This window comes from Rhincodon typus, chromosome 3 (genome assembly GCF_021869965.1).
Source record: "Rhincodon typus isolate 14 chromosome 3, sRhiTyp1.1, whole genome shotgun sequence".
NCBI classification, from domain to species: domain Eukaryota; kingdom Metazoa; phylum Chordata; class Chondrichthyes; order Orectolobiformes; family Rhincodontidae; genus Rhincodon; species Rhincodon typus.
Window position 1 is genome coordinate 85,423,309 of NC_063334.1, and position 25,920 is coordinate 85,449,228.

The window sequence follows — 25,920 nt, forward strand, 5'->3', positions numbered from 1 at the left end:
TGATTGATGTGCATAATATTTTTGAAAAATCTAACTTAATCTTTAACAGAAGCCAAATGTAGCTCTACAGACATTTACAGTGATGATTCTGAATTTAATAAACATCTAAAATGAATGATGCAGTCAAGACCTGTTTAGGCTTCAATGATGTATGTTGGTGAGAAAAGATGATCTTGGCACTGTGGTATTTTGTTTTGACGAGAAGCTTCCTTATATGGTTGAAGGCCTTGTGGGAATTTATGCTGTTAGGCATAAACAACTACAGAAGGGTAATTGTTTCTGTAAAGCTGTTGTACCACCCTTTTAAACAACTATCAGCAAATGAATAACGGCCTGAAAGGCTGTTTACCGAAAGTGAGCTGGTTTCTTCTAACAAATTATTAACCTTTACAATGTACAGAAAAAAAAATTCCCAAACAGCATTGTCTCAATGTATAGGCAAACAAGCTTTCAATGAAAGTGGGATTGTAATTGCTGAAACTCAATATGTATCAAATTAACTCTCAAATTACCTTTTCTATCAAAATGCATTACCTCTCTCTATGGGATAAAAAATAATTTTAAGAAACTGGGTATTTAGCAACTTGCTGCTATCCCTCTTGCTAATACATATTGGTAATACCATAGGGAAAATAACCAGGCACAGCAGAAAAGGGAACTCAGATGTCAAGTCAGTAATATTAGATCGAGGTGCTCGCCAAAAGTCATTTAAAAAGAATCAAAATGATAAAAATGATATAATCAAAACTCTACAAGCCAGCTGTCCTGGTAAATGCCAGTAACAAATCCCTTTTGCTTATATTTGAAATTACATTTTAATGCTTTTATCTAATCTGTCTTTATTTAAAAACAATTGTTTTGTAATGCTTTTGATTGTGTTTTTTTAGGGCCTGTATGTTTTTGTGGTGTACTTTATCACGCACAACCAACTGTGCTGGCCAGTAAAAGCAAGCTACAATATGGAAATCAATGGTCATCCAAGTGCAGGGTCAGCCTATCTCACACCAGATAGTGGTGCACCATCAGTGGGAGGAGAGATCAGCAAGTCCACACAAAATCTCATCACTGCAATGGAAGAGGTAAAATTTACCAGAGCTGTAATTTCATTGAAGCCTGATCACAAGGCTGTTTCATTACTCAAGAATGTTCTGATCACACATGTTTATTTTGATGTGTGTATCAACACAACATATGCAGATAATGAGATCTCATTAACAAAATAAATTAGACATGTTGAAGTGTAATCACTCTCTTGTTGTGATGTAAAGACTTTCTGCTAAAGTGCAAGTTTATGCGTAACATAGGCTGAAATTCTGTTCCAGATCTCCCCTCCAGAATATTGGGTGCTGAGATCTTGTTCAATATGGCAAGGAATGGTGGTGTGTAAGATGTTGGTGATTCTTTTTCTATAGTGGCTGTTATGTGAGCTGGTGAGTCTCCTCAGATAAATAGTAAAAAGGTGGTAAAAGGAGGAGTAGGACCAATCAGAGACCAGAAAGGGGATTTACATGTAGAGGCAGTGACCATGACTGAATTGTTAAATGAATACTTTGCATCTGTCTCTCCCTAAGCAGGAGATGCCACCCAGAACATGGTGACAAAGGAAGAAATTCTATCACTAGGAGGGTTCAAAATTGATAGGGATAGACAGTTTGTGCTTAAAGATGACAAGGCACCAGGACTGAATGAGATGCATCCATGGAGTTTGAAGAAAGTGAGAATGTAGATTGAACGGGCACTGGCCATAATCGTTCAGTCTTTCCTATATTCAAGGAGGAACCAGAAGGCTAAATGATTGCAAACACTACAGCCTTGTTTAAGAAAGGTTGTAAGGGTAAGCCCAGCGATCACAGACCAGTCAGTTTAACTTCAATGGCGGGGAACCTTCTAGAAACTATCACAGTGGTTAGGATCTGTAGTCTCATGGAAAAAGATGCATTGATTAGGAAGAATTAGCATGATTTTCTAATGGAGAATTTAGGTTTTACTAACTTGCTGGAGTTTTGAAGTACTTTTGAAGTATTTAAATTACTTTAAGAAGACATTTGATACGGTGTCACACCTGTACGATGTATGATAGGTCATGGTATAAAGGGAGTAGTAGATACAGAATTGTTCTGATTGATAAGAAACAGAGAGTAGTGGTCAGGCCGAAGGGAGGGTTATAGTGGATGTTGGTATTGGGACTCTTGCTTTTCCTGATATATATTAATGAGCTAAACGTTGGTATGCAGGTGACAATTTCAAATTGAAGCATTGTAACTAATGAGGAGGACATTGTAGAACTCCAAAAAGACATAGACAAATTGGTTCAGTGGGTGGATAGCTGGTACATGGCATTTAATGCAGAGCAGTGCAAGGTAATGCCTTTTGGTAAGAAGCACACTGAAAATAAAATAGAAACAATAAATACAATATAAAATAAGGGGCACAATTCTAAAAGGAGTACAGGAGCTGAGAAACTTGAGTGTATACGTGCATGGATCATTGAAGATGGCTGCAAAAAGGTGGAGAGCAGTTAATCGAATATACAGTGCCCTTTGCTTTATTAATAGGAGCATAGTCTACAAGAGCAAGGATGCTGAACTTGTATAATACAATTGTTAGACCTCAGTTAGCATATTGTGTACAGTTCTGAGTACCACATTACAGGAAGGATGCGAACACATTGGAGGGAGTCCAGAAGTCATTTACAAGAAGAGTTACAAGAAAGAAGAATTTCACTTATGAGGATATATTTTAAAAGTTGGAGCTGTTCTCCTTGGGAAGAAGAAGGTTGTAAAGAGATCTCATAGAGGTTTTCAAAATCATGAGCAACCTTGATAAAGGAGAGTGGGAGAACCTATTCCCACCAGTAAAAGGATCAAGAACCAGAGGTCACAGATTTAAAGTGATTTGCAAAAGGAGCAAACATGATACGAGAGATTTTTTTTTCACACAGCAAATAGTTAGGATAAGGAAAGCACTGTCTGGAAGTGTGCTGGAGGCAGGTTCAATTGAGGCCTTCAAGAGGGCATTGGACGATTATTTGAAAAGAAATAATGTGCAAGGGTATAGGGGAAGAAGCAGGAAATTGGCACAAAGTAATGATGTTCATTTGAAGAAGCTGTGCAGATACGATGGGTCAAATGGCCTCCCTCTGCGCTGTAAACCTTCTGGGATCCTGTCAGTGAGGCTGACAGCTGATCATGTCAAGGGCTCACAAGCTTTAATGATTAAATCATGCCATTGTTTGTCAAGATAGTACATGTCTGTCTTTTGGCTATGTTTATGTAACAACAAATTTCATCATCATTTTCATTTGTAATTAAAATTGCTTCATTAAAATTAATGAGTTATCACCTCAGTGGAAGAGCAAGCAAAAAGTTTATATCAATCAGTAATTAAGCATTTATACTCTAATATTGCTCTACTTTCAAGCATTTCTGTTCCTTTTAGAATAGTCCCTATCTGTACCCCATTATGCTACTATAGGCCTAGTCTATACAGTTCTCAGCTCAATGTTGACCTTCGCCATCGTTTCGTCTTTCACAGAACATTATTCAGGTTTAGCGAAATTAGCTTTAAAGGGTGCATTCTTGATCCTCCTGCCCTTAACAAGATCCTACAGGAAATCAGTCGACTGTTAATTAACAATGAATGGGTTCATCCTCCCTGCTGCCTCCTCGTCTTCTCCCCATCCCCAGCTGGCAGCTTGAAAATTTGAATTTGTCCCAGAACTTTCAAGATCTCGAGATCCCCCAAAACACTGATTTTCAACTCAAACCTGCATAAACTCCTGAACCAGAGGACATTTGAAAATTTGGATCCTGAAGTCTGCAACAGCCAAATGTGGCCAGTCACCTCCACGGCTATAAAGTAATTGGCAACGTTTTGTCAGACATTAAATTGTGCATGCTGACTGTGGATAGTGATTACCCAGAGAACACCTGCACCCCGACAGAAGGACTTTTAAAATTTAAATCTTCCTGAAGATTCCTCGACAATGCTTGTATACTTAATGCTCAACATTACTCAGCCAATAATGGAGACAGATGCATTGTCCATTAACGTAATGTTTCCATTGACTGTTGTCACACACTGAGGAAATGTTTGCCTTGATTGTGAAGACTGCTGATTGAGAAGGCTGTCTTTTGAACCAAAGTAAGCATTGTGGGCGAGAGTCATTGTACCAAATAACTTAAGAGAAGAATCTTCAAAATGTTTGCAAACAGTTGGAAGCTGGAGAGTGGCTTCCTGATTAATCTCCTTTCACCTCTCCACAGCACCAACTGAAAGTGAAGTTGAACATCTCAACTTTTTTTAATAAGTGAAGAATCGTGGCTGCAAGCACACAGCTCTCAGCATTGCCCATGCCCCTACCATGACCAGTGTGGATGACATTGAGCATAAATTCTATGATAACCTCTACCCTTGAATGATATTGTGCCAAAGTCAAACAGATAAATAAGGCGAGACAAGGGTGTAGTGGTAATGTAACTTGATTAGTAACCCAGATAACATGAGGTTCGAATCTCACCATCTGCAGTGTCATGTTTTATGGTAATTGCAAAACCTTTGCCATATTTCATTTTTTTAAAAAGGCCATCCGGTTAACTAGTGTCTTTTTGGAAGGGAAACAAGCTGTCCTTAACTGTTCTGGCCTTTATGTGACTCCATGTCCACAACAATATGGTTGACTCTTCAATGACCTCTTAGTAAGTCACTCAGATTTAGCAAACCACTGTGAAGTCTAAAACAGCTAGACATCCAACATTGACCGATAAAATTGAAAATGACAATGACAAACCCAGTCTTGTCACCCCAGCATCTGGGGGCTTGTGCCAAAATTAAGAGAGATGCCCAAAAACTAGTCAAGCTATAGCCTGTCATAGTCTATCTCTCAGCATCATACCTTACAGACAATACTTGTGACACCACAATCACTATCACGGGTTCCATATTGTCTGACTGTCAGGACAGATCCACCAAAAGTGGTGCTACAATGGTATACTGTCAGTGAGGAGCTTCTATGGGAATCGTCAGTATTTACTCCAGATGCCATGAAGCCTCTTGGCGTGAAGTCTGTTGTGGGCAAGGAAACCTCTTGCTTATTGCAGCCAAAGCCTTAAAGGGCTTCACTGCTATCTTGGGCCTGTGGCTGGTGTTGAGCGACCTAATAAGATCGAGAAACCTAGTTGACCTCAACTTCACCACTTTATCTGTCATAGATGCATCTGTCTGTGAGGCTATCGGTAGAAGTAATGACCACACAGACACTGTGGATGCAGAGCCGCATCTTCACAGTGAGAATACAATTCATTATGATGTGTGGTATTATCACCATTTAACTGGAATAGAGTCATACAGCACAGAAGAGGCCCTTTGGCCCATTGAGTTTGCACCAACCTATCTACAGTTATCCCACTTTCCAGCACTTGGCTCGTATCCTTGTCAGTTATAATGTTTCAAGTGCTCATCCACATACTTTTTAAAGGTTGTAAGATTTCCCACCTATACTGCCTTCCCAAACCATGCATTCCAAATTCCCACCATCGGTCTTGGTGAAAAATCTTTTCCTCAAATCCCATCTAAGCCTCCTGTCCTTCACCTTAAAGTTGTACCTGCTTGTGATTGCCTCTTCAGCTAAGGGGAACAGCTGCTTCCCATCCACACTGTCCATGCCCCTTATAACCTCATACACCTCTAACAAGTCCCTCCTCAGCCTTTCCTGTTTTAAAGAAAACAACCCAAGTCTATCCAGCCTCTCTTCATAGCTAAACTGCTCCATCCCATCCCGTGATTCAAGAAGGCAGCTCACCAGCACCTTCTCAAGGACGCTAAGGGACAGGCAATAATGCTAGCTAGCCAGTGACACCCCTGTCCCATGAGTGACTTGAAAAAAATTCAGGCGAACCTTTCAGGCAAAGATTGCCCTTAGCAGTCATCTGTGTATTCACTGGAACTCTGCCAAACACCTTACATGATGAACATGGTTATCATCGTCTTGAAGGACGAACAAGAGCTGCTTGAAGTATTATTTGAGCTGCTTGAAGCATTACAACTGGACATTAAGAACTTTCTTTCACGATACTTAATTGTTTGCCAGTCTTTCAATAGAATGTGAAAAGTTACACAATGTACTATTAAGCATTAGTATGTTTGTTATACAGGTGCAGTTCAAGTACGTGCTATACACGTCAGCCAATTTAAATTGTTAATCAGTAACTAACTATAGTTGGATTATTATTTCAACTTTTGCAGGTGGTTATGTGTTTAACCAAAGAAAATTTCGCTGCCACCTGTAAAATAAATAGTGGCTAATTGCTGTAGTTAATTAGTTACAGAAACATCCATATTAGTGTATGCCCAGTGATGCATAGAAGATATTATCACACCATTTCATACCTGGATTCAAAGCAAGGCAAGATGGTCCTGTTTTGTGGTTTGCATTTGCTACTCTTTCCATTTCACACAACAGCTTTTCAAAGATAGATTGTAACTAATCTACCTTCAGCTACCTTCAGGACTGAAATTTTATGTCCTGATCCACCAGGAACAGAAGACTTAGAGAATTTCGGGTAACCTGGAAGTTGTGATTTCCCCCACACATAAGGTAACTTCTAAATCCATGGGACCATTGTGACATAACCACTCAATTCCCTATTGAATTATCAGGCTAGCTTTCCAGTCAGCCAAGGAGCCAGTCAGTGAAAGGCTGACACCAGATAAATTTGAATCCATAGCTGGTTGTGGATGCAGGAGTGATCGGATGAGTAGGATGAGAAGGCATGATTGTTTGGAAGGTGCCATCTAGGTATCCTGATGTGGATGTATGCCCAGGAGTGGAACTAGAAGGCTTATCGGGTCATTAGGACAGGAAATAAAATACCTTATGGTGGGATTATAGGGACCTGAGGGGGTAATGGAAGCCTTGGGAGTGGAAGATCAGAGAGGTCCTATAGAGGGGTCAGAGGCATTTTGTGTTCCAGGGACAGGGGAAACTGTAGACCTGGGACAGATCATGGCCTAACTTTAGGATTGGAGGTCTAAAAAGAGGTTGACAATATAGTTTGTGAGGATAAACTGGGGACTAAAAGAGTGGAAATTGAGGGCCTGGTTGAGGGATGCTTGTGCTTTCTCCTGGATCTCTTCCAGGAGATATCAGTGGAAGTTATTGTGATTGAAGTTAGTGACACACTGTAGCATATTTTAGGTTTAAGTTGACCGTGTGTATAGATACATAAATATCATTCCTGTCCCACTTCCTCCTACTGCTGTCAATGTGCCATGTAACCATCTAACATGGAAATGGGTTACAGCATCATTATATTTATAAAACATCAACCTGCTTGTTGGCCTTTATTTGAACAAGAATTGAGCTGGTCTGAGATAGAATTATTTCTGGAATTTGATTTCTCAACCTTTAAACTGAGGTTTGATGCTAGCCAGCCCTTTTTTTTTTAGAAAAATGTTTAAGCTCTTCGTTCATTACGAATGAGATGTGCCTTCAATCATGGGATCAGCAGCATGTTTTATAACATAGAATCCCTACAGTGTGGAAACAGGCCCTTTGGCCCAACCAGTCCTTACCAAACCTCAAAGCATCCCACCCAGACCCACCCCGCTATAACCCACCTAATCTACACATCCCTGAACACTACAGGCAATTTAGCGTGGCCAATCCACCTAGCATGCACATCTTTGGACTGTGGGAGGAAACCAGAGCATCCAGAGGAAACCCATGCAGACACGGGGAGAATGTGCAAACTCCACACAGACGGTTGCCCGAGGGTGGAATTGAACCTGGGTCCCTGGCGCTGTGAGGCAGCAGTGCTAACCACTGAGCCACCGTGTCACCCCAAAACATGCTTAATTGTCTTTTCAATTGAATACATAGACCTGAGTATGTGTTGTATGTAGGGCTGGGGGAGGTTAACATTGGTGAATTAATGGGTTTGGGTGTGTATTAGAAGAGTTAAGTCTGGAAAATATAAGCATGTCAGGAAGCTGGCTCCAACCCTCTGACTTCCACATTTAACTCCAGCACATTTGGTTACATTTACAGAAACCCTTCAGGAGATGCAGATTGTCAATTTCAATACATTAGTGTCTCAATTACAGCAGTATCATCATTGCTTTTGTCATTTGACTCTGGGACCATGAGTTTCATGGGCTCACTGGAACTCACCAGTGAAACCAATGTGAGCACAGAGAAGCATTTCACACTGAAGATGTAATAGGATAATATGCCAATAAGGGCTGGCTCCTTAGATTCGCTTCCTTAACCTGTCATGCAAAAGGCTTAGTTCACAACAATTGTACTAATAGTTTACGTTCATAATTTTTGTCAGTACTTTTACAACTTTGATGGATTTCACTAAGCTGAGATGTGGTTTGGCAAAATTGTACTACATTAACAGTGGGGGGTGGGAATTCAAAGAGGAGCTAAAAGGGTTCCAAACAAATAAAAATACCACAAAGTTTAAGGGTTATACTCCTTAGTAAATTGAATGTCTAAGATTATGCAGAATAGCATAAGATGTGAAAAAAAAACTCATATCAGATGCTAAAAATTCAACACTGCAGAAAGTATAGAGTACCATAAAAGTGCAGGAGTGACATTAAGGAAGTTAGGAAAGAAGACAGGATGTTAAAAGAAATTATCAGGTAAAACCAAAGGAAACTCAAGGGCTGTTTTCTGAACATATAGCAACAAAAGGTTGGCAATTATGTTAACTTTTCCACTAATGGTGCAGTGAGAGGAAGTGGAATTTTTGTGGTTCCACCTGAATTATCCAGGACATCATGACAATTGCACATGGCAATTAAGGCACCCTAGATCACCCAGAAGTATTCAAGGGTGACCACTCCATCAATATGAAGCTGATGAGCAACCAAAAAGAGATGATTATGTGGATGTGCACACAAGATGTCTTGGCAGCTGACTTGGTGCCTTCACTCTGTGCCAGTCCATTTTCCACAATCTCTTTATACTCCAAAGCAGGATTTCTGGTTAGCTGCTTGGAGGAAATGTATACCAATTAAAATGGGGCTGATGATACTTATGAGAAACCAAATCAAAGATTTTGGAAATAAAATGAAAGCCACCCAACAATCAGATGTTTATTTCAGCCACGTTTCAGAATGGCAAAGATATCTGGACATATCTGAAGAGATGGTGGTATGATATAATGGTATTGTCACTGGACAAGTATTCAAAAAGCCAGGTTAAATGTTCTGGGATTATGAGTTTGAATTCTACCATGGCAGGTGGTGAAATTTGAATTCACTAAAATCTGGAATTACAAATGCGAGCCTAGTGGTGACCATTTTCAATTATTGTAAAATCCCATCTAGTTCACTAACGTCGTTTGGGAAGGAAAACTGCTATTCTTAACTGGCTTGGCCTACATGTAATTCTAGACATGCAGCAATGTGGTTGGTTCTTAACTGCTGCCTGGAAAATTAGGGATGGGCAATAAATGCTGGCCTACCCAGAGTTGCCACATCCCATTTACAAATAAATAGCAATGCCCTTCAGTACACACTGGCTAGCATCTCATGGAAGGACATATGTGCTGTGATTGTGCAGTAGCGAGGTTTGGTTCATCAGATGAATCAAAGCAAACAGCACAAGTGTCTCTTCAGGTGATTTTGAGGTGCACTAGGACACAGATCATGATGCGTGGCAGTCATTGCTGTCCAGTGCCCTCATTACTGTGCAGTTCACTTAGGTGACAACCATGTGACAAATACATAAAAATGTCACTTCCTCCCCAATCCATCTCACCCAATGACACCATGACAAAGTAGTATTGCATGCATGCAAGCAAGCATTTCACAGCTTGGAGTCAGTTCATCATTGACTCTTCATTATAAGTTTAAAAAGTCGGTTGCAGGCAGCAAAAGTATGTGACATGGACAAGTAATTGTAAGAAATGATACTTACCTGATTCAGAAATTGACGAGAAGGTTAACAATGTAACTTCATATAGCACACCCATGGGATTATTCTTGTGCAACAACATATCTTCACTTTTCCTCTTTCTAGCACTATTTTTTTTTTGGTGCAACCCCTGTGCAGTATGTAAAAGGCAAACCCTCATGGATATATTTATGAAACAGTTAGATGCTGCAGCGGAGACGATCTCTCTGGGTATATGAATTATTATGGATTAAAATATCTGCCTTACTTGCAATTATCTAGTGGTCTTAAGAGGTATAGGAAGCATTGATGTCCACAAAGGTGATTAATGTCTTGAATTTTCTTATCAGAATAGAATAGAATAGCCTTTATTGTCATGTGCACTTGAATGAGTGCAGTGAAAAGTTTGTAACGTTGCCTCTTGGTGCCATTTTAAGTATAGGGTAACTAGATACAGATACTTCAGGTGTTGTCACGGGATTGAAATATTATAAAAAAAATAGACTAGCATGGGAATACAGAGTTTAAAAGTCAAGAATGCGTCTACGCTGTAAACATAGCATTAACTTCCTGATTTACTTCATCCAGAGATCCTTGACTGCAGCTTACTAAAGAGTACGATTCTTGAGACCCAAACATGATATGTTTACTTTTCATCATTTGCCTCAACATGACCTGCAATTTACCTTTGAAAGAAAAGAGAGATTTACTCCCTCAGCACTGAAAACTGGATCAACACAAATCAGAAAAAGTAGAATTCGACATGGCACAACTAATATGTAGTGCAGGTGTCCTTTCAGGAGCAGCACCTGTAAATTTGCATTGCTGTTTGTAATGCAGGACAAGATCAAAATTGGATGACAGTAGCACCACACAACTGAGGGCATGGGAAAAACTGGGCAAACTTCCTTAAGGCAACAGTAACACAAAAATTACCATGCAAAGTGCAGTTCTATTGGAAGTTGACCGATGAGCAGAATACATGAAGTGCCTCAAGTATTCATCTATATATACCTTTGATTATAGGAATTCTAATTCATCAATGTTTAAGTTCTGTTGCTGACCCTGGTAGTTAAAGATGTCAGAAACACTCAATTGGTACTAGGCTAAACTATTTGTTCTGGCCTCGAGTTTGTAGGTCTCGATTTGAGAAGCAGATTGAATGCTGCACCTGACTTCTGCACCTTGAGCTCAGGATGAAATGAAATCAACCCCTTAGTAAAATAAAATACTGCAGACGCTGAAATAAAAACAAAAAGTGTTGGTGAAACTCAACAGGTCATGTCAGCATCCACAGGAGATAATTAGAGTTAACATTTCGAGTGTAATATGGCTCTTCTTCAGATTTGATGGGAGGCAGAAATGTGATGAGTTCTATGTTGTGGGTTGGAAGGGTGGTGAGTGGCAAGTGGAACAAAAGGGAGGGCCAGGGAAAGGTTAAAGGGCTAGAGAGATTGGGATACAGTGGTTTTATAGAAAAGAAGACAATGGGAATGGTTTTGGAGAGGTGGCAAAGCATGTGTTCAGAGTAGGTGTTAATAACAGAATAAAGGTTAGCTCTGACTGGAAGCATACATATGAAAACAGGATGAAGACATAGGGTTAGGACAGTGGGGGTGGGTTCAAATTTAAGATGGAGGATGGAACTGAAATTGTTGAACTCCATGTTAAGCCCAGAAAGGTGTAAAGTAATTAAGTAGAAAGTAAACTGTTGTTCTTTCAGCTTGTGTAGGTACTTGGGAGAAAGATGCTGTGCATCACTAACACTCCCAACACTCACTGTTTATGCACATACATCACAAATAGCCAGAGAGTCAGTGAAACCATATCCAGCAAGAGTCTGTGCTTTAACACAAAAACACTCATGATTTTTATTGCAACCCTATTGCTATTTTATACTTACTACATCGTCAACATAAAAAAATCAAGGGATTCAGGATGCTGAAAAAACTCTCCCCACTTCATCGAGACCACTGCAATCTGTCCTGTCTTTCTGTGTCACTTGCAATTAAGGCAGCTTCTTGGAGCATTAGCTGCTATGAAATGAGTCAGTTTCTGAGAGAGGGGATAAATCTGAATAGCATTGCAGTAACACTGCAACATCAGAAGAGATAACCAGCCTTGAAGAAGCTGAAGGGTTCCAAAGTGTAGAAGAGAAAATCTTTGTAGGTCTTCAGCCAAGGCTTTGATCTGAAAAAGTTACGCTGTGGGGCCAAAAAAGAGAGAGATCTCTACTATGAGGAAGCAGTGTTATAGTGGTAAAGTTACTGGACTAATAATACAGAACTCCAGACTAATATTGTGGGAAATTGATATGAATTCCACCTTGGCAGATGATGATGTTTTAGTTCAATTATTATGTGGAATAATAGTGACCATGGAACCATTGTTGATTATCATAAAGAAACCTGATTTTTTTCATTCCTGACCTTTAAGGAATGTAATCTACCATTCTTGCTTTGTCTGGAATACATGTGACTTCAAACCTGCAGCAGCCTTTAGGCAATTAGGAATGGGCAATAACTGCTGGCTTATCCAGTAACAACTCTATCTCATGAGCAAAGAAGTAAACAGAAACTAGACCCATGTCTCCTCCATTCAGCAAATCTAGTGTCTCAGTGCTACTTCTCTGCACATATAGTCACCTTCATAACAAGCTCCTCTGGAGAATGAGGCTAAGAAATGGGTCAAGAAGCTGAGCACTCTTTTGGTGCCATTTGTATATCATACAAAGGGAAATGATGCTCTGCCACACTTCCACTGCAACCGGGGGTGAAAGTTCAAATTGGATGGGGTGGCAACACATTGCACCTCAGTGCCTTGTTTTCTTGTCTTTTTAATTAATTATTCTGCCGGAAACACCTTCCTCTTCTCCAACGCAGCAGAGGAAAATCTCATCCATGATTTTATAATGTGAGTGTTGTCACTGTAGAAAAAGGCAGAGTTGTAGTGATGGCAACAATTAATGTCATGAAATCAAATTCTGCTTGAATTTAATTTACTTTTTAAATAGCACTAAAACAGCACAGGTTTAAAGATATCCTATCAACAACAAAACAATACAGTACATATTATGAGACAACAAGGTGCAGGGCTGGATGAACACAGCAGGCCAAGCAGCATCATAGGAGCAGAGAGGCTGACGTTTCGGGCCTAGACCCTTCATCAGAAAAGTACATATTATGATAGTCTTTAAGGAGTTGTTTTCTTCCCCTAGAACCAGCTGTATGCAGCAGATTAGCTTGGTTGCTTTTAGTGAACATGCTGTCCATAACTGGGTGTTAACATTTTACACCACATTCTGCAGGCATCCTGATAAATAACGAACCATGTGTTCACACCAGTTTCATGGTGCTTTATAGTCCCTTGTTATGGTTTTTCTTTGAGAAACGAAAGGTTGTAGTGTTCCTACACATCATTTAAAAATATCCAGTTTAATTTGGAGTGATAGCCCACAGTGACTGCTCACATTGAGGGCAGATCTTGTATGATGATAAGTTGACTGAATTGTTCAAATGAATGATGCTGCTAAGTTGCAGCATATTTTGCTTCGCAGCACCAGAGCTCATTGCATTATTGGAAAACCCTGAACAAAGATAAGAAAGGGGAACAAATATTGAAAGGAGTACCATTTTGTTCAGTTAATTACTGAGCACTTCTTATCAGAGTAACATAACAGCAGTCAATTGCTTTCCCTCAGAACAGTGAAGGTGGTAGCACAGAGATTGAAGGAGAGACAGAGGATAAAAAGTACATATGCTGTGTCAGTATTGAAGTTTTTGAGGTTATTATATTTAAGAGACTGTAGCTGTTAATTTAGATAAAATGAAGGGGGACCTGTTCTGAATCCATACGGTGTGGAAGGAGGCCATTCAGTCCACCAAATCTACACCAATCTTCCAAAGAGCATCCCACCAAGATCCACCCCCCATCCTGTCTCTATAACACTGCGTTTCCAAGGTTAATCCAACTAACCTACATATTCCTGGACACTATGGACAATTTATCATGGCCAATCCGCCTAATGTGCACATCTTTGGACTATGGGAGGAAACTGGAGTACCTGGCGGAAACCATGTAGATACAGGGAAAATGTGCAAACTCCAAACAGACAGTCAGACGAGGCTAGAATCGAACTTGAGTCCCTGGCGCTGTGAGGCAGCAATGCTAATCACTAAACCACCTTCGACAGATTCAGGAGATTTGTTCTGGCACAGTAGGGTATGAGAATCATTGGGTTGAATCTTAAGCTTTTTTGGCTAACTTGATTTATGTTGAGTATTTTGGAATGTTTGGTGCAGTGAGAAATAGGTTCTCTTGTGATTCTCTTGTATCTTACTGGTGTCTAGTTCCTCGTTAAATAAGTTAGACAACTCCAACCAGAATGTTATGAATGAATTTGCCCTGGCGTCCCACGATACGAAACAGGCAAATCAATATGAACACAAGCTGGTACCAATACAAAGCAGTCCCAACTTTATTAGGAAAAAAGTTGCAATAACCTTTAATAATAAACGTACTATCTCTAATTCTATTTGGCCCCTTAAGCTTACACTACTCCCCGAGTATCTTGTAGATTTACACAGTCGCTATCTTTCTGGGGCTCTGTCTCTGGGTCTGCAAAGCTGCCCTACCTCTCTCTCTATCTCTCACACACACTCTCTCTCTCTCTCCCTCCCCCTCTGGATGGTCAGCTGGTCTCTGCCTCTTGCCATGCTGGTCTCCTCAGAAGGCCTCCAGAAGATTCAAGAAAGAGGTCTGCAGGCGAACCCTGTTTCTATAGTTTTTGGATGGTTTTCTGGAACTTACAGTAGTTCTGGCCAATTTGAGAGACACTTTTAATAGTTTGAACATTGTCAATCATTTAAACGGCATGCTCATGTTTGTTTCTTTGTGTAGCAGGACGTTTGTTTGGGCCCTCCTTTGTTCAGTGGATAAATTGCTGGGGATATGTGTATCCAGGATAACTGTTGCCTTTTACATTATGCTAATGGCATTAGCACCTGGCTGCTGTGTTTGCACTGTGTCTGGTTTGTGGGTTTGGTGATTTCAGAGTTTGACTTGGTCATTGTACCCAGCACCCCTTGCTGTTCGGCCAAGTTAGCAATCTGTGTTTTAGCAGCCAAAAGGCTGCTACATTACCAAATTTGCAGCATTAATTACTTACTACTCACTCCCCATGCATTTTTCATAGCCAAATTCCATGCCATCCTACCACATAAAACAACTTGCCACTCATTGGATATGTACTGAAACACTGGAATCTCTTGCACCGGTATCATCCGTAAAATGCTGCAGTGCTCCTTGGTAAGCATTGGCTTTCCGAAGCTGCGATGCTTAGGCAGAAGTTGTCATAGAGGAGGAAGATGACACCACAATTCTCCTACAGGGACCTGGGGTTCTGGTGCATAGGGTGGTGCAGAGGAGAGCGGTCCTTTTCCTGAAGGAGGAAGCGGCAATACCAGAGCTGCCCAGCGTGGTCTGAGGTCGCCACCCAGTTCAGTGCTGTCTCAGAGAGGAGGAATGGCCAGTAATGTAGAAAGAAGGTTAATGACTTTCTCTGCTTCATCATGCACTCTCTCTTGCACTTCTGTCTCCGTCACTGCATCCATATTCCACCAAGAGGCTGGCCTGTACCACTCTCACTATTATCGGCAACATCTTTCACCACATGCCTTCTCCCCTCAACCTTCCACACTGCTAACACTGCATGACGTGTGCTGCCACCTCAGTCCATCAGAGCAGGTATGTTATAAGGATGGCGGTGGCAGAGCAGGTAGCGTCCAGGCTCCTGTGCCCAGGCTTGTCCTCTTCATCCACTTTTTCTTTTCCTTTCACCCCCCGCACAACTTTTGTCTTTTTTTTTTCAGTTCTCGCTTACACTTATCTTCTTAAAGAGAGCTCTGTCGGAAGGAAGTCAGCTTCGATGGGGTCCAGAGCGGTGGTGTTTCAGAGGCAGCGTGGCCAAAGAGTCAGCCAGCCTGCGAAGCCTGGAGTGGCACTCTGGCAGTGGCATGGCATGGGGTGATGGAGCCTGGAGCAGGAGTCTGGCGGTGGCATGGCATGGGGTGATGAAGCCCCGAGTGGGTCTGTAATGGCGTAGAAGAAAAAATTGGACCCTCTTTAAGTTATCTTGCCTTTTTAAAAATTTTATTTAAAGTTAATGAGAATGGTGCCTACACGTGGTGACGGTTTTATATGGAGTACACATGACAATAAATTATTCAATTCAGGAGCACTTCACCACTTTTCCCATGCACCAGCAGTGACAGTCATTCTACCCACTGTTATCTAACTCATTACCCCTTATTATTGCAAAAAATCGGCCCATAACCTGAAACAAAAACCAGAAATTGCTGGGAAAACTCAGCAGGTCTGGCAGCATCTGTGGAGAGAAAGCAGAGTTAATGTTTCGTGTCCAGTGACCCTTCTTCAGGATGCCCGTGACCAATGCAGAGATAGGGGAAGTGTGTAAGGGTGTCTGACATTAGGGTCCTCACCCCTGCCCAGAAGTGAATTTAGGCCCTCACAGCAGAAGACCAGAACTTTTCCTGCAGGGATGCACAAACATCCATTTCCTGTTAAAAAACATGGAACACTTTGTTCTGCTCTCACATGAACTCTGCTGTCACTGCCAATCACTGCACACCACTCCAAACCGCTGACTGCAATGCGTTCTCTCTCTTTCTTGTCTTGCACACATGTTTCCACAATCGCTGGCTCCCTCAGGGCACCAACCTGGACCTCTGAGGACAAGAATACAGAGGCCTCAAAGGAAGCATCAGCAAGGCTACATCCTGTACGCCCCAGTAGGCTGGATACTGACACCTCGGTGGGAACTCTCATGATAAATAGTGAGGGAACACAGTGACTCACTGCAATGGCTCTGCAGACGGACAGGATTGAAACAGCCCAAACGACTGGTCATTGGAGGACTCCCAAAAAGTGGGTCCCAGTTTAAATCCAGGCAGGAGATGACCCTATGGATTTGGCAATCAGGCATTTTATACAAATGCACAAGGGACAACAGCAGTGACAGAACCAGCTGCAGGACTAGGAAGTGCATTTCGAAGTAGTGGGAGGGTCTGAAAGAAGAAGATGTATTGAGGGCACTTTGGTAACATGCTTGAAGAAGATTATCTTATTTTTCCAAATTTGTACACAGGTGTCATAGACGTCTGCATGCCTGTTATAGTTTTAAAACATGTAATCTTGCTTTGTCTTTCTTCCATCTAGTACACTCTAAACTGGAGTAAGGTAAGGTAGGGTAAAGTTGTCATAGTCTCACCAGACTATAGGGCTCCTCTCTCATTAGAAACAGATGATTGGTGATGTTTTAATCTGAGGATCACCACACCTGCGGGGGGCGGGGAGCGGAGAGGTTGAGAAGGAGAATCCATTATGGTAAACTCTTTCAGTGCAGGAATTGAACCCACGGTGTTGGCATCCAACCAAATGTGCTAAAATGACTGCCCTATACTGGACATTAATTACAAAGACATCACTGGGTGGGGGGGCAGCACAGTGGCTCAGTGGTTAGCACTGCTGCCTCACAGCACCAGAGACCTGGGTTCAATTCCACCCTCAGGCAACTGTCTGTGTGGAGTTTGCACATTCTTCCCATGTCTGCATGGGTTTCCTCCAGGTGCTCCAGTTTCCTCCCACAGTCCAAAGATGTGCAGGTTAGGTGGATTGGCCATAGTGTTCAGGGACCTGTAGATTAGGTGGGTTATAGGGGGATGGGTCTGGGTGGGATGTTCTGAGGGTCAATGTGGGCTTGTTGGGCCAAAGGGCCTGTGCCCTCTCTGTAGGGATTCTATGATTCTAAATAAAGAATATGTTTTACAAATAAAATTTATAAAGGTAATTGCAAAACCACAGCTGCTTCTGCTACTTATGAATCTCCTTATGGATGCTGCTCTATAGAAATGGAAACAATTAACCCTATGTTACTTAACTGTGATTTCTATTGAGCAAATTGCAGTACTGGGGCTGAATTTTCCCAGCCACAGAATGATGTGGGCATTGATAAAAATGCTAGGCGAATCACTGTTGAATTCTAACAGCTCCTGCTGTTCATTGATATCACAATGAAATTCATTGAAGTTATTCTGTTGTCCAGATCCAAGGTAAAATCTGTTATCTTTGTCTGTATTCCATCCTGCATTACCAAATGTATAACAGACCTCCAAAGCTTTCAGTCTTGAAAGACTGCATGTTTACTGTCTCCATTGTTTCATTGGAATAGAATTTGATGTGAATTACTTAATCTTCCACTTGGAGTCAGGTCCAATCTGCAGTAGTTTCTGATCTCTCTAGTGTCTTTCCTAAAGATGTGCAACCATCACAATTATTAGTGAATACCTATCTTATGCATTTGCTTCTTTGTCTTAATGCATTGACTTGTAAAAAAAGTTGAATATGGATTATCTCATAATCATAATTCCTATGTATGCAGTATTGCTGAATGCCTGAGGTGTGCAATGGAACCTGTGCATCGAGATTTTTTTAGAAAAGCAAGCCCTTTAGAAATACATAGCTGATTCATAGTAAATAGGAAGTTTGAAAGCCCCAAAGGATTTAATGAAAGCTCAGCATAAAGGAATTGCCCACATTTTTAAGTTAAAACTAACTGTAAAATATCTACTCACCATTACTAAAGAGTAAATCAGACAGCAACTTTCAGTAACCACGCATGCACAGTTAAATCAGGAAGTTACTATCCAAGATTCATAGAAACAAAGAACATGGGAGCAAGTGTATGCCATTGGCCCCCCTCAAGCCTGCTCCACCATTCAGTATGATCATGGCTGATCATTGAGCTCAATACCCTAATCCCCCCACCCCATATCTCTTGATCCCTTTCACCACAAGAGCTATATCTATTTCCTTCTTAAAAACACAATGTTTTGGCCTCAACCACTTTCTGTGGCAAATATTTCCAGAGGTTCACCACTCTCTGGGAGAAGAAATTTCTCCTCATCTCAGTCCTAAAAGGTTTACCCCTTATCCTTAAACTGGTTCTGAACTCCCCCACCATTGGGAGCAGCCTTCCTGCATCTAACCTGTCTAGTTCTGTGAGAGCTTTATAGGTTTCTATGACATCCTGTCCACCGCATTCTTCTAACTCCAGTGAATACGATCTTAACCAACTCAATCTTTCTTCATACATCAGTCCTGATATTCCAGGAATCAATTTGGACCTTGGTCTTCCAAAAGCTGTGCTGCACTGGTATCTTGGCAAGAAAGTCAGCACTATTTCTAATGTTTCTGTACTTAATGGTAAGTAACTTCAAAAATCACCAGAAAAAGGTAGGGTTGCCCATTAGTTTAAGTACATTTTTGATGGTTTGTTAAGTCTTAAAACTGTCAAACAATAGCCCTAGCACTTAAAAGTAACAATTATAAATGATTTTTTTTAAATTAATTTTCATTTTTGGAAAAAGTATCACAAAGTTTCAGAAACTTCAGACATAACAGATAGATGATTTAACAGTAAATCTCTGATTTCTAACTTCTACAGATTCAAGTAAACTTTGCACTTTCTCTAATTCATGCTCTATATTCACAAAGTCCACCTATTGTCAAGCTGTTACCACAATAACAATAAGGCGAGGTACATAATAATTCCTTAGTCCCACGCAGATTTATTCTGTAATTTGCTGCAGTACCTAAATTTAATGGCCTCTTCTGTCATTATGTGACAAAGTGCATTTAATTCTTGGCACAGTTCGGCAACAGCTCCTGTGATCTTCAATGTTTTCCTGTGGATATAAGCATTGGCCTAAGAACATTGCAGCATAAAGAGGCACTGTGCCAGGTTGAAACTAGGTCTTTCTCATTAATGCAGCACTGAAGTCTACTCAAGTATAGGAATCAGCTTCTAGTTCTGAAATATTTATTTTTTTCAATTAACTCTTTCAATAAAATTAATTTCCTAACTCATTCAAACACCATACATTTAAATAGTTCTGTTCATGGCTTTTTTTATGCAGCTCAGCCTCCTCTTTGCACTGTGCACTGTGCCACAAAAAAATGTGATCCAGTCAACATTTAGTGTTCCAAATTATCATACTCACACTTCAGAGCTACCACCTTGCATATGACGGTTGCAGCAGACTATTTACTATAAATTTAGCTCTAAGTAATTGGCGAATATTACATATCTGTTCAATTAGCAGTATTCTAGATGCTTCGCAGAACATAAAACATAGAACAGTACAGTACAGCACAGTACAGGCCCTTCGGCCCACGATGTTGTGCCGAACATTTACCCGAAACCTAAGGTCGAGCTAACCTCCGCCGCTACCTTATACTATAATCCATATACCTATCTAATAGCCGTGTAAATGCCCCGAATGAGGCAGACTCCGCTACCCTCTCCGGCAATGCATTCCACCCCCCTACCACTCTCTGAGTAAATAACCTACCTCTGACGTCTCCCCGATATCTACCTCCTTTCACTTTAAAACTATGTCCCCTCGTAAAAGCTACCTCCACCCTAGGAAAAAGTCTAAAGCTGTCTACTCTATCTATACCTCTGATCATTTTGTACACCTCTATCAAGTCAACTCTCATCCTTCGTCGTTCTAAAGAGAAAAGCCCTAGCTCTCTCAACCTTTCCTCGTAAGACCTTCCCTCCATTCCAGGCAACATCCCAGTAAATCTCCTCTGCACCTTTTCCAACGCTTCCATATCTTTCCTATAATGAGGTGACCAGAACTGGACACAATACTCCAGATGTGGCCAAACCAGGCTTTTGTATAGCTGGAGCATAACTTCACGGCTCTTGAACTCAATCCCTCTATTAATGAAAGCTAACACACCGTACGCCTTCTTAACAACGCTATCCACCTGGATGGCAGCTTTCAGGGAGCTGTGAACATGAACCCCAAGATCCCTCTGCTCCTCCACACTGCCAAGAATCTTTCCGTTAACGCTGTATTCTGCTTTCAAGTTTGTCCTTCCAAAATGAATCACCTCACACTTTTCAGGGTTAAACTCCATCTGCCACTTCTCAGCCCAGCTCTGCATTCTATCAATGTCCCTTTGTAACCTAGAACAGCTCTCCGCACTGTCCACAACGTGACCCACCTTCATATCGTCCGCGAACTTGCTAATCCACCCTTCCACTCCTTCATCCAAATCATTTTCAAAAATCACAAATAGAGAGGACCCAGAACAGATCCTTGTGGTACACCATTCGTAACTGAGCACCATGTTGAATATTTTCCGTCCACTACCACCCTTTGTCTTCTAAGAGTCAGCCAATTCTGAATCCAATCTGCCACATTTCCCCCTATCGCATGCCTCCTTACCTTCTGCATGAGCCTACCATGGGGAACCTTATCAAACGCCTTACTTAAATCCATGTATACCACATCCACTGCTCGACCTTCATTCAAGTGTTTGGTCACCTCTTCAAAGAATTCAATAAGGTTTGTGAGGCATGATCTACCCCTCATAAATCCATGCTGACTATCACGAATCAAACTGTGCCTTTCCAAGTGATCATAAATCCTGTCTCTCAGAGCCCTTTCCAATAATTTGCCCACCACTGACGTAAGACTAACTGGTCTGTAATTTCCGGGGTTATCCCTGTTCCCTTTTTTGAACAAGGGAATGACATTTGCCTCTTTCCAATCTTCCGGCACTATACCCGTGGACAGTGAGGATGAAAAGATCATCGCCAAAAGCCCTGCAATCTCGTCCCTCGCTTCCCATAGAATCCTTGGATAAATCCCATCAGACCCAGGGGACTTACCTATCTTCAACTTCCTCAGAATTCCTAGCACATCTTTTTTACTAACATCAACCTCCTCTAGCCTACCTGCCTGTTTCACAACATCCTCCTCTACAACTAGGTCCCTCTCAGTTGTGAATACCGAGGAAAAGTATTCATTAAGGACCTCTCCTATCTCTTTAGGCTCTGTGCACAAATTCCCTTTACAATCCATGATCGGCCCTACCCTTTCTCTGGTCATTCTCTTGTTCTGCACATATGTGTAAAAAGCCTTGGAGTTTTCCTTGATCCTATCTGCCAAGGTTTTCTAATGCCCCCTTATAGCTCTAAAAGAAGAATGGTGTAATCAGGTCTTTATAGGTTTGAAGGAAACCAGTTAAGCAGAATCTTATTCAAGTTATAATTGAGACTTCCATCTATATAAACTTATCTTGTGAGGATGTAGAGTGTTCTTAATTATATCTTTGATCTCAATGTAAAATCCCCAATTGTATTTCAACTGAAACTCAAAGCTAGGGTGGAAGCTTAGAGCTAGAACAAACAGAGTTGTTATCTCTGGTTTGTTACCCGTGCCACGTGCTAGCGAGGCGAGGAATAGGGAGAGAGAGCAGTTGAACACGTGGCTACAGGGATGGTGCAGGATGGAGGGATTCAGATACCTGGATAATTGGGGCTCATTCTGGGGTAGGTGGGACCTCTACAAACGGGATGGTCTACACCTGAACCAGAGGGGTACCAATATCCTGGGGGGGAAATTTGCTAATGCTCTTCGGGAGGGTTTAAACTAATTCAACAGGGGGATGGGAACCTGAATTGTAGCTCCAGTGTACAGGAGGTTGAGAGTAGTGAGGTCATAAATAAGGTTTCAAGGTCGCAGGAGTGTACCGGCAGGCAGGAAGGTGCTTTGAAGTGTGTCTACTTCAATGCCAGGAGCATCCGGAATAAGGTGGGTGAACTTGCAGCATGGGTTGGTACCTGGGACTTCGATGTTGTGGCCATTTCGGAGACATGGATAGAGCAGGGACAGGAATGGTTGTTGCAGGTTCCGGGGTTGAGATGTTTCAGTAAGATCAGGGAAGGTGGTAAAAGAGGGGGAGGTGTGGCATTGTTAGTCAAGGACAGTATTACGGTGGCAGAAAGGACATTTGATGACAACTCGTCTACTGAGGTAGTATGGGCTGAGGTTAGAACCAGGAAAGGAGAGGTCACCCTGTTGGAGTTTTCTATAGGCCTCCGAAAAGTTCCAGAGATGTAGAGGAAAAAATTGCAAAGATGATTCTGGATAGGAGCGAAAGTAACAGGGTAGTTGTCATGGGGGACTTTAACTTTCCAAATATTGACTGGAAACGCTATAGTTCGAGTACTTCAGATGGGTCAGTTTTTGTCCAATGTGTGCAGGAGGGTTTCCTGACACAGTATGTAGATAGGCCAACAAGAGGCGAGGCCACATTGGATTTGGTACTGGGTAATGAACCAGGCCAGGTGTTAGATTTGGAGGTAGGTGAGCACTTTGGTGATAGTGACCACAATTCGGTTACGTTTACTTTAGCGATGGAAAGGGATCGTTATATACCGCAGGGCAAGAGTTATAGCTGGGGGAAAGGCAATTATGAGGTGATGAGGCAAGATTTAGGATGCATAGGATGGAGAAGGAAACTGCAGGGGCTGGGCGCAATTGAAATGTGGAGCTTGTTCAAGGAACGGCTACTGCGTGTCCTTGAGAAGTATGTACCTGTCAGGCGGGGAGGAAGTGGTCGAGCGAGGGAACTGTGGTTTACTAAAGAAGTTGAATCTCTTGTCAAGAGGAAGAAGGAGGCTTATGTAAAGATGAGGCGTGAAGGCTCAGTTAGGGCGCTTGAGAGTTACAAGTTAGCCAGGAAGGACCTAAAGAGAGAGCTAAGAAGAGCCAGGAGGGGACATGAGAAGTCTTTAGCAGGTAGGATTAAGGAAAACCCTAAAGCTTTCTATAGGTATGTCAGGAATAAAAGAATGACTAGAGTAAGATTAGGGCCGGTCAAGGACAGTAGTGGGAAGTTGTGCGTGGAGTCCGAAGAGATAGGAGAGGTGCTAAATGAATATTTTTCGTCAGTATTCACACAGGAAAAAGACAATGTAGTCGAGGAGAATACTGAGATACAGTCTATTAGACTAGACGGGATTGAGGTTCATAAGGAGGAGGTGTTAGCAATTCTGGAAGGTGTGAAAATATATAAGTCCCCTGGGCCGGATGGGATTTATCCTAGGATTCTCTGGGAAGCTAGAGAGGAGATTGCAGAGCCTTTGGCTTTGATCTTTATGTCGTCATTGTCTTCAGGAATAGTGCCAGAAGACTGGAGGATAGCAAATGTTGTCCCCTTGTTCAAGAAGGGGAGTAGAGACAACCCTGGTAATTATAGACCAGTGAGCCTTACTTCGGTTGTGGGTAAAGTGTTGGAAAGGATTATAAGAAATAGGATTTATAATCATCTAGAAAGGAATAATTTGATTAGGGATAGTCAACACGGTTTTGTGAAGAGTAGGTCGTGCCTCACAAACCTTATTGAGTTCTTCGAGAAGGTGACCAAACAGGTGGATGAGGGTAAAGCGGTTGATGTGGTGTATTTGGATTTCAGTAAAGCGTTTGATAAGGTTCCCCATGGTAGGCTATTGCAGAAAATACGGAGGCATGGGATTGAGGGTGATTTAGCGGTTTGGATCAGAAATTGGCTAGCTGTAAGAAGACAGAGGGTGGTGGTTGATGGGAAATGTTCATCCTGGAGTTCATTTACTAGTGGTGTACCTCAAGGATCTGTTTTGGGGCCACTGCTGTTTGTCATTTTTATAAATGACCTGGATGAGGGCGTAGAAGGATGGGTTAGTAAATTTGCGGATGACACCAAAGTTGGTGGAGCTGTGGATAGTGCGGAAGGATGTTGCAGGTTACAGAGGGACATAGATAAGCTGCAGAGCTGGGCTGAGAGGTGGCAAATGGAGTTTAATGCGGAAAAGTGTGAGGTGATTCACTTTGGAAGGAGTAACAGGAATACAGAGTACTGGGCTAATGGTAAGATTCTTGTAGTGTGGATGAGCAGAAAGATCTCGGTGTCCATGTGCATCGATCCCTGAAAGTTGCCACCCAGGTTGATAGCGTTGTTAAGAAGGCGTACAGTATGTTAGGTTTTATTGGTAGAGGGATTGAGTTTCGGAGCCATGAGGTCATGTTGCAGCTGTACAAAACTCTGGTGCGGCCGCACTTGGAGTATTGCGTACAGTTCTGGTCACCGCATTATAGGAAGGATGTGGAAGCATTGGAAAGGGTGCAGAGGAGATTTACCAGGATGTTGCCTGGTATGGAGGGAAGGTCTTATGAGGAAAGGCTGAGGGTCTTGAGGCTGTTTTCGTTAGAGAGAAGAAGGTTAAGAGGTGACTTGATAGAGACATACAAGATGATCAGAGGATTAGATAGGGTGGACAGTGGGAGCCTTTTTCCTCGGATGGTGATGGCTAGCACGAGGGGACATAGCTTTAAATTGAGGGGTGATAGATATAGGACAGATGTCAGAGGTAGGTTCTTTACTCAGAGAGTAGTAAGGGCGTGGAATGCCCTGCCTGCAAAAATAGTAGACTCACCCACTTTAAGGGCATTTAAATGGTCATTGGATAAACAGATGGATGATAATGGAATAGTTTAGGTTAGATGGGCTTCAGATTGGTTTCACAGGTCGGCGCAACATCGAGGGCCGAAGGGCCTGTACTGCGCTGTAACGTTCTATGTTCTATGTTCTATGATTTACTATTGACTGCTGTTTTCAAATTGATTGTGCAGAATCATTTACACAAATGCTAGATTAAATGTTCCTTATCAGTTGCTTTTCCAACCAACAGAATAAGTATCATGATTACGTAATGAGATCTGGAACAGAACGGAAGCTCTAGCATTTTATGAAGATAGTGGTCTGTATGTTCTTCTTTTGGCTAAGTCGTGTTGTGTCGAGATTTTTGGAGGGGACTCTGCCACAATGCTCAGTAGGTTTTGTCACTCTGTATTACCAAACTTATTAACTACTTATCCTGCCTCTGTGTAGTCTGGACCCATCTTAGCACACGTCATTCTCAGGCAACCACTACTTAGGGAACATCCCTGATTTCACTAGCGTTCTTTGCACCTGTGCCATCTTTAAAAGCCTACTGTGCACCCAGTCTGGAGCTGCCCCACCTGGTCCCTGATATTTGCCCCAGAGATGGCAGAGAGTGGCAATCCATGCCCTATTCTGTGGGCAGAAACTTGAAA

General features: G+C 41.8%; 1 protein-coding gene across 1 annotated transcript in view; it reads left to right on the top strand.

Moving 5' to 3' along the window:
• Positions 1–251: 251 nt before the first annotated feature.
• The window catches only part of LOC125482843 (adhesion G-protein coupled receptor V1-like), a 41,518-nt gene continuing 15,849 nt past the window's right edge, over positions 252–25,920 (top strand). Inside the window, exons 1-2 of the mRNA XM_048595384.1 lie at positions 252–354; positions 888–1,079. Of these exons, the coding sequence (XP_048451341.1) occupies positions 322–354; positions 888–1,079 (225 nt within the window). The 5' untranslated portion in view covers positions 252–321. The remainder of the gene's footprint in view (positions 355–887; positions 1,080–25,920) is intronic.